Below are 9,775 nucleotides of genomic sequence, written 5' to 3' on the forward strand. Positions count from 1 at the left end.
TTTTTGCTATTATCTGTCTATTGTTGTCTGTCTACTGCTTCCTGCTCATCTCACGCTATTTATATCTTTATTACGTAGTCGTCTGGCCACTTTCTATATTCTCGACACCAATTAGTATTAACCAAATCTTCTACAATTGTTTGCTTTTAACTCTTATTATAACAAAACTTAAAAATAATAAAAATATTCACTCACAAATATAAATTAATCACTATTATTTAAACCAAACAGTCTTTTATATCATGAAAATCACCTTTCCTTGAAGATGTATTTCCATGACGTTTTAACTTGTGGATATCAACAGTTGGACATTTTTTACATCGATGTTCACATCATTTTGTACCATAAAGCCTATGTCTTTTTATATCCCAACTGTTCCTTCCTTCCTAACACACTAGCTGCCTACAAAGGTGAGTTTGCTTTCACCCCTATTTCCCTTTCTTCCATATCCCATCTGTGGTTTATGGTGTTACATGTCTCACACAGCACCATTTTGTGTCTCTCACTCCCATTTGTTTATCCATTAGAATCGAACAATTTCTTGTTATATATTTCCCATATCAACCTTACTGGCTAGGTTTGTCTGGTTATCCATATTGTGTATTCTTGCTTTCTCCTGAATCTTGCCTGTTGTTATGTGTATTGGCTGCTCATTTCTGTCATCCTTTTGAAGAGATTATTCAGGCTGGAATGTGGACCACTCTTCACACCTTTGTGTTGCACTACTTGCATCATCTGGCAGCTTCCTGCTCAGCTGAATATTGCCTTCCCTCTGTACTCATTCTCCATACATCGGTCCAACTCTGAGTGAGTAGATTATTTATTTCTCCTTTTTTTTTCAGGGTCCTACTTTACATGTTATGGATCCTGCTCTGTGGTGAGTGGTGCCTATCATGGTAGGGTAATATCCAAAATCCACATAATGAGATCTATAAGGTCTATCATGCTCACTGTTGAGATGGGGTGCTCCACAAGATGACTTGCAGGTTCTTCCTTGTGATATATTGCATCTTCACTATGTTTGTACTGGACTGTACAGTCATAGACAAACATGAGTAAAGCAAAAAGAGAGTGCTGCCAATCTCTAACATTCCTTAGATTGTCAGAATCTGAAATGGTCTGCTTTTCAAAATAGGGTTTTATGGTCACCCATTACATTTTTTCTGGTGATGTGTTCCTCTGTACTCTAATGCATTTCTTTCCTCCTTCTTCCTGTGGAGTATGGAAGTCCTTACCACTTACCAGACCTTTCTTTGTGTGCACAATTCCACACAGTTGAGAGTACAGTAGTGGCATTCTGCCAATATAGAAGGTATGACTATTCTCCTGCTGCAGGTCTGATGTTTTAATCCAGATGCCACCATTCTGGACTGGATTTTTCTATCTGTTTTGTAGCTTGCCCCTCTGGCTGGGAATCCTTTCTCATATCACCACTTGCATGTCAGTTCGTGGATGACTGGTTTTGGTTGGAGCTGGACCAGCTAACATAAGTCCTCACATACTAGTGGGCCGGGAACTTCCTCTTACTACAGACTGGATATTTACATCCCCAATGCCGATTGGTTCTGGACTGGAATTAACTATCCATATTGAATTTCCAACTTTCTAACATCATCCAGATGTACCTTCCCAGGTTTTCTTGCTGCAGGTTGTGCTGAATTTGCACACATGATGGTTTAGGTTCACAGAATGGAGGCTCCTCTTCCCTTCTGGTTCTTAGACCTGAGGTGAATGGTTGAGGACCCTCCTCTGACCATGGACTGGTCAACTTCCTCTTGGTGCCAATGGTCTGGACTGGAGTTGACCTCTCACTTGCAGTCTGACATATCTAGCCACTCTACAAACATTCCTCTTCCTTAGTGATTTGGAATTGTTACCTTATTCCAGTTTTCAATTGCAACATTACACCTTTTTACTCAACATTGGTGAAAAGTATACCTGTTTCAAATGTGGTGCAGTCTCCCATATGTGTATTTTCTCTCCATGGAGATGGCACACTCCATAAGTGCTCTTCAGATGCTTTTGAATAGTGTTCATCTAAGTAATTTTACATTAGTCCCTATACCTTTTCAATGTGGGATTCTAGCTGTAATGTGAGAGGAGGTAAGTAATCGTATTGGAAGTTAATATTTTCCTACACTGAAAATATATTTCCAGTAGATACCTCTTCTCACTCTTTCCATCCATCTTCCTCACTTCCGGCATCATTTCATGCCTAATCTCAAAGTGAAGATTGGGTTCAACTACATAGAGGAAGTCAGCTGCAACAGGAAGGCTTGTGAAACTCCTGTTGTTGGACGATTGTCACATGCTAATTTACATGCTTAAATGCATCTGAACCATGTGGAATTAGGTGGTAGTTGTTTCAAGACTATTGGCAAGAGAAAAATTTGTGCACTAGAGGGCAGAGAAGTTGAGAATAGTTGTAACTGTGAGTGAGGAAAGGTAAGTATATATTGGAAATATATTTTCAGTGTTGGAATATATTAACTTTTACCTTTCTGAACATTTATCAGTATGGTGTGAAGTTTAAAATATTTTATCACTTAATGTTTTTTATTTGATAATGGGAATGATTTTATAGATTTAATGTAGCAAGAACTGATTGAAAATTCTATGAAATTCAGTTTGGTTCTGATTTTTAATATTTAAAATATGATATTTGTATTGAAAAAATAAATATTTCACTGCTTAGTAAAATTTGTTTAAATTTTCTGATAATCCTAACTACTTTCAGGTCCATACATCTTATTGAGCATGAAAGTTCCATGGATCAAAACAACAAACCAAGTGTATCTTGTAAATTATAACTCAGGAAATGAATATAAAATGGAGAAGAAACTACAATACTGTAACTCTTACCTACCACCAGAATCATATCCACAAAAATCTTACCCATATAGACCATTGGCAGTCTGTCCTTCAGTATCTTATTTTTGTCCAATCTGCCAACTTCACATAGACTATAAAGTGGAAGGAATAATTTGTACCTTCGATTTCAGTAAGTTCATTATTCTTAATTCACTATGTTATTTATAAGAGAGTTATGAACTAATACACTTTATGAAGACAGAATAATCCTGTAGTATTAATTTAATGCATGTCTAAAAAGATATTCTTACAGACCTTTACTCATGCTCAAATTCATTTCTTTATTGTTATTAAATAGAGTATTTGTGTGTAGAAGCACATTATGCTAAAATATTAGTGAATTGACCAACAAATATTTATAAGTATAATGAATATTAATTTACAGAGAGAAAATAAATGTTTTAATAGAACATTGATTTGTCTTCTTCAGTTATGAAGAGAGCCCTATGTTCTGTTGAAACATGTAAGATGTACTCTCCAGAAAATGATTTTCATTATGTTTATAAATAATTGTTGGTGAATATAATATTAAAATAGAGTATTTTTAACACTTTTCACATGATATATCTATTTGATCATACATTATAACATTGAGTTTAACTATATATGTGTGTGTAGATCTAGGTTGTGTTGGCTGTTGATTCCATGTATACACACACTGGGACAGATCTTATCAATAGAGTATTTATCCTTTGAGACTGATGCTTCAACATATATTATAATTAAATTAAGCTTAATATAGCATTAATAATAATCCTGTACATATAATTAACTTACAGTAATTCTATTGTAATTCAAACTAAACACCAGAGCTTGTAATTAGGAAAATAGCATTATACTTAAAATTAAAACAAGATAACTTGTATTAAACCTATACATTTAGTAACTCTGCACTGTACATAAATACATGGTATGTGTATTTATATCATAGCTGAGTAGTTGGTAATATTATAATTATATTTATATCTAATCGTATGGTAAATAGTAGTTGCTAATAATGCTAAAAAGAAATATAAAAGCCCTTGAACATCTTGTAGACCATATACAAAATATATTACATAAATTTTGATTAACTCTGTAGAGGAGTTCAATACTAACGAAAGCACGGGCTCTCCTCCCTCATTTATGGAGTTCCAGCACAATACATAGGTAATATGCAGTTCAGATAGTTTGGTGCCATCTTTAATACTGAACTACTGATTTCAGGGAGGCAACCAGCCAGCAGCAGCCACTTGTGTGCTTATTTATCATGTAGTTAGACTGTTGAAGATAAGTCATCCTAAAAAAAAAAGACTTTCATTTATCTTTTTATTTCCTTGGTAATGTTTTGAGCAAGTGCTCATTTTCAAGCCAGAAACAAGCTTGAAAAGAACATTTGCTTGAAACATTGCTAAGGATATAAAAAGTGGAAAGTTTTTTTAAAGTGATTTATCTCCAATAATCTAATTTCTATATTTTTATCATCTTTGCATTTTTCTGTTTCTTCCTGTATATTTGTTTTATTTTGTTTGACTTAAGAAGGCCAGTGAAATAACCATGCGAAAACTTCTTCCTTTTTATATAATATAAGACAGAGTGGATTCCAAAAAAACCCTTTCAGCACTTATTTAAAGACCATGGCAGGTAGTCACCTATCATCATAGTCGTAGATGATTCCTTTACTACAGGTAGTGAGAGAGCCAGCATGAGATTCAGACTTCCTACAAACAGCACAGTGAAGGAACTGAAATAGCACTAGGCAGTTTACTTGATTAATTGATAGATTATTTATGAACAGCTAGGGGTCATATAAACTAATGGATTAATCAAAATTACAATTAAATCATTTGTCACAAAAATAATCAATTAACTAAAGTCAATATTTCTGATTATTCCAACATTTCTTTAAGCAAAATTATGATTAAATTGAAAACAGTAACAGTATGAAACAGTAAACCATGGATTTACCTGGATGTAAGTGCCATGCCATGCAGGGATAAAACTAAATGAAGTATGCAAGCTTATGAGAGAAGCCTTTTTTGTCAAATCCAGCACAATTTTACTGGCAACCGTGAAAGGTCTTCTTTGATATTCACAGAGAATTAGACTGCTGAAAAACTGTACGTTATAGCTAGGAAAGGCAAACGATGGGGAATCAATAGGACAATATGCATTTAGAAGGCCATTTCTAACATCAGTAAAATAATCTCTTCTACCTGGACTCCATATGGATGTCAGTTCCTTTTGACACTACCTCTTGGATTGTCAACATGTATTCAATAAATCAGCATAAATTTCATCATGGATAATAATTTTGCTGACACATATTAAACTAATTGTGTCTAAATTTCGAGTCAGCTTCATTGACATCATTATTCTTGGTCTAATTGTTCCTGGTTTTGTATGATATATTTTATTGATAACCTATTTCTTGCAAATTTCTGTCCCAAATAAGTTATTGGAAAATATTAATCAACCTCACTTCACTTAACATGCTTTATATAAAACAAAATATGCTGATAACAATTATTCATTTGTAAATTTTTCTGCCTATGTGAAATTGTTTTCTATAATATTTCTTCAAGTAAGATTTATGTGCATAGTTTACGATAAATGTAAGGCATAGTAATTTACAAATATTTATTTGATAAATTCACAAGTGACATGCTTTTGGCAAGGCAATGAGGTAAAACATAGCCATAAATTTATTTGGTACTTAGTTATCTACTGTTATAAAAATCAACAAAGAAGTTTTCATTGACTCTTGTTTGTAGGAAAAGCTTCAAATTATATTTTCCAGGAGAGCTTCTGAATTTGAAGAAACCATTAATTGTAGACAGCTCATAAATACAATAGTGAAAGTACTGCTATTGCAATATATGTATATTTTGTATAGGTAATGTTAAGATGGGCATGGATTTTATGTTTCATTATTCAATGTTTTATTGTCTTATATTGTCAAGTGATGATAAAACGTATTTCTAAAGATATACAAAAATATTTCTATACAGTATTATTAAACATAAATTAAATATGAATTACAAAACTATTTAAATCTTTTGATATGATGATCTTAGTTCTCAAGATTGACATCAAGACACTTCCTGGTTCAGGTAAGTTATCATGAAATTTTGATACATATCTTTGTGAATCATATAAAACAACAAGAATAAATTTTCAAAATCATACTATGGAATACTTTAGAAATTTGAATTGCAGAGAAATATATATATGTATTTTAGGTTAAACATACATGTACTTTTTATAGCATGGACAAACTGTTTATTTTAGTCAAAAAAGATTAAGTAATGTCACTTTGATAAATACAATTTGAAAATTATAAAATTTATTGATTTATTCTTTAATACTCCTTCATGAAGTACGTGTGTGCTTTTAAATGCTTTTTTATCTTTTGTTAACATGAATAACATAAGCTATTTTTCTAGGATATAAATTTTCCTGTGGAAAGTTTGTAATCGTCAAATTCTACAAAGGTAATAAGTATGAATTTGCACCTGAGATAAGTTACAGTGTGAAAAAGGACTGCTATTGTAACCAACTGAATATTGGTAAGTTTTGGTGTATGAATGTTCAAACATATAAGATTTACTGGTACTATAGGAGAAAATATGTTTATATTAATATTTAATTATACTTTCATATGATATGTCTTGTTGTTTTTTTAAGTGAAGAAATAACATAGTATGGATATAGTCTTTTTTTTTGTAATGACAAATTGATTGTATATTAAGAATGTTTTATCAGATAATATTTTAACATTACCTAGGTATGGGTTTTCTTAATTTTTTGTGATTGTCTTATCAATAAATGAAAACTCGATATAAGTGATTAATATGCATTAAAGTTTTAGGATCCAGTTTAATGGAGGTTTTCATATTTATACATACCTAACAACAAATAAATGTTTTAAAAACCTGTATACTTTTAATTCATCTAAAATTCAATGCAAATTAGTTTAATATTTAGATGTTTCTCATTAAAAATTCAGTTTAAGAAAATTAGATTTTATGTAATTTGTTATTTATATAGTGAAATTTATAATCCTTCATCAGAAAGAAAAGTTTCAAGATTGTAAAATTCTGTGGCTAGCTTTAGTATCCATATTTTGTTAAACTTAAACATTTTTTACAGTGTAAAATGAAACATAAGTCACTTTAAACAAAATATAACCTGTATTATGATAATTGGGTGTTGTAGTTTTGAATTTTATTCACCCAAGTAGTTTTATAATTGAAATATAAAAGAATGGACCTTTACATGATGATATGAGGGTAGGTCTTTTGTGGATTGGTGTTTTTAAATGCACCATATTGTCATGTTTTTCTTTAAAAAGTATCTTAGCTAAATCTTATGCTTATGTTTTCTCTATCTTTTGGTTTTTGTGGTATTTCTCCAAGAATACAAGATGATAATACACAAATGATAAGACTTTTTGACCTCAAACAACAAATTCTTTGAAAATAAAAAGTTTTGTTTTAGAAGAATCAGACTTTGCATACTGTATACATTGTATTGTGTTGTGTCTATATGTATATAAAGTTTTTGGCAAATACTGTAAAATGTGTAATAAACTAAAACAAAATAAAACTATTAGTTACACTTCTTACACATATTTGTAAGATGTATCACAGAGCAACAATGGACTTAGCCTATATAAAGCTTTACAAGAGCACAATCCTGATATTCAATTTTAATTTTAAGAGCTAGAAGCTAACCTTATCTATGATCTTGAATTACAATGAAAAGGTATCTAAACTGACTCTGAAAGCAACAAACTACAGAAATTTCCTGAAAAGCTGGAAAATTACCATTTTGCTCATTAAATAATTGGAAATTTTTTTTCTCTAAAGCTTAGCCTATATCAAGCTTTACAAAAGCACAATCCTGATATTCAATTTTGATTCTAAGAGTTAGAAGCTACAATGATATTCAGTGCATATTAAATTATAAATATAAAACAATACAATAACAAAGTAAATTACAAATAACCCAAGAGATTTTAGCTCATCTTGATTAATAACATTAGTTACTCAGTATTTTATTTAAGGCTATACTTGTTTGTTTGTTTTAAGTTAAGCACAAAGCTACACAATCGGCTATCTGTGCTCTGCCCACCACGGGTATCGAAACTCGGATTCTAGCATTGTAAGGCTATACATGAACATATAATAACACTGTAAGTAGGAAAATGAAAATATATCTTTGGTTGATAAGGTTAAGGAAAGCAATACTAATTTGTGTTAGATAATACATGACTGTTTAGTGTAAGCATTATTATTTAGTTTATTTTGTGACTTGATATTTACTGATTGTTTAGTTTTTAAGACAGGAGTGTAGAAGATGGATTGTTTTAAAAGTGTTAGTTGGGACAAATTTTGTTATGTAAATCTGTACGAATTGTAAATTGTGTTTGAAATTAAAATGTTGTCTAGGCTTTACTAATGTTGTTGATGTCACATTACTCGGATCTTTGGAATTTTTCTCATTACTGTAACTGAGTATGGTTACATTATTAGCTGCTCACATAGTTTGTCAAATTCTTGGCCTCAGTGAACAAATTTTATATCTATATATCTAGGTGGCTTGTGAGCCAAGTTAAGTAGAAAGTAAAGTGAAGTCATGTGAGAGATAATTAGACAGATCTAGACTGAGTGATTTGGCAGTTTAGCTGTATTGGGTGATTTATAAAAAAAGTAGAGAAAAAGGAAAGTAAAGTGAAGAAAAAAGTTATAAAATATGAAGTTAGCTGGCATGTGAGTGAGTAGCCATAATTATTCTCCTTATCTCTATTATCACAGCTTAATAGAGATGAGGAGAATAATTTGTCTTGTCAAAGGGTGTCCTAAAGTAATTGACCCCATTTGTGTGAAATTTGATGTAAATGAAACAATTATTTGAAGTTCAGGATACAACTATGGTAACCCTTAGGATAGCGTAAGTGAATTGTTCACTGATACTATTGTGATAAGAGTAGAGAAAAATAGTTCATTTTGTCAATTGGATTCTATAGTAATTGAATTAGCTTAAGTGGACTTTTGATAAGAAAAGAGAATTATTTAGAGTTTTAGATGCAATTGTGATATTCCATAGTGTAAATAATTTTTGTAAATACTTTTGACTTGTTTGGAATATATTATTTTAAAACAAGTGGATTGTGTGCTGTCTGTTTATTGTTTGAATTTATCGCCAACACGTCACAGAAACCTACTGTAAAAGAATCCCAGGTCACTCACATATATAAAATCCTGACAATTGGTGATATGGCATAATTGTTTTCTAAGTAATGTGATGTAATAAATATTAATTTACATCTTGGAATTAAGTTACAATATCATCTAATAATGCATTTCTTTTAGGCCTCTATCTCTTACTGTGCAAGAAAAGTCCTTGGAGCAAGGTTGGCCACAATTATGGTGCTATGCAAATGACAGATCTAGTCTATCTTGTAAATTATAACTCAAGAAATCAAGAAAAAATTGTCAAGCAACTAAATTATAGTGAACTTCATCCACCAAATGGGCCACCTACAGATTGTCCTTCAATTCCTTATTCCTGTCTCAACTGCCATCATAACATAGACTTTAAATTGAAGGAAATTATTTGTACATTTGATTTTAGTAAGTTCAGGCATTATAAAACATTTTCTATGTAATTTTATATATATTGCTTTATATATGTAGCTAAGTATCAAAGGATTAGATATAACTGTTGAAACATACTTTTTAGTTAGCTGTTTAGTTATTTATACACTATTTCATGAGCCAACATATGATGTAAACATGGCTTTGTGATGCAATCGTATCATATTTTTCTACCTGCTTTAGTGATATAAGAGGCTTTTCAAATTCAATGACGAAGAACCCACTTTGAAACTAATAATGCTTGGAGATGGCTTGAATGGGTA

The 9,775-nt window shown here is 31.2% G+C and overlaps 1 protein-coding gene across 1 annotated transcript in view; it reads left to right on the forward strand.

Moving 5' to 3' along the window:
• Positions 1–9,775, forward strand: part of LOC111087455 — a 17,932-nt gene that overhangs the window by 3,118 nt on the left and 5,039 nt on the right. The window contains exons 2-5 of the mRNA XM_022394131.1: positions 2,738–3,001; positions 5,928–5,963; positions 6,297–6,419; positions 9,228–9,488. Coding sequence (XP_022249839.1) covers positions 2,738–3,001; positions 5,928–5,963; positions 6,297–6,419; positions 9,228–9,488 — 684 coding nt within the window. The remainder of the gene's footprint in view (positions 1–2,737; positions 3,002–5,927; positions 5,964–6,296; positions 6,420–9,227; positions 9,489–9,775) is intronic.

The sequence above is a fragment of the Limulus polyphemus genome, unplaced genomic scaffold, assembly GCF_000517525.1.
Source record: "Limulus polyphemus unplaced genomic scaffold, Limulus_polyphemus-2.1.2 Scaffold2175, whole genome shotgun sequence".
NCBI classification, from domain to species: Eukaryota; Metazoa; Arthropoda; class Merostomata; order Xiphosura; family Limulidae; genus Limulus; species Limulus polyphemus.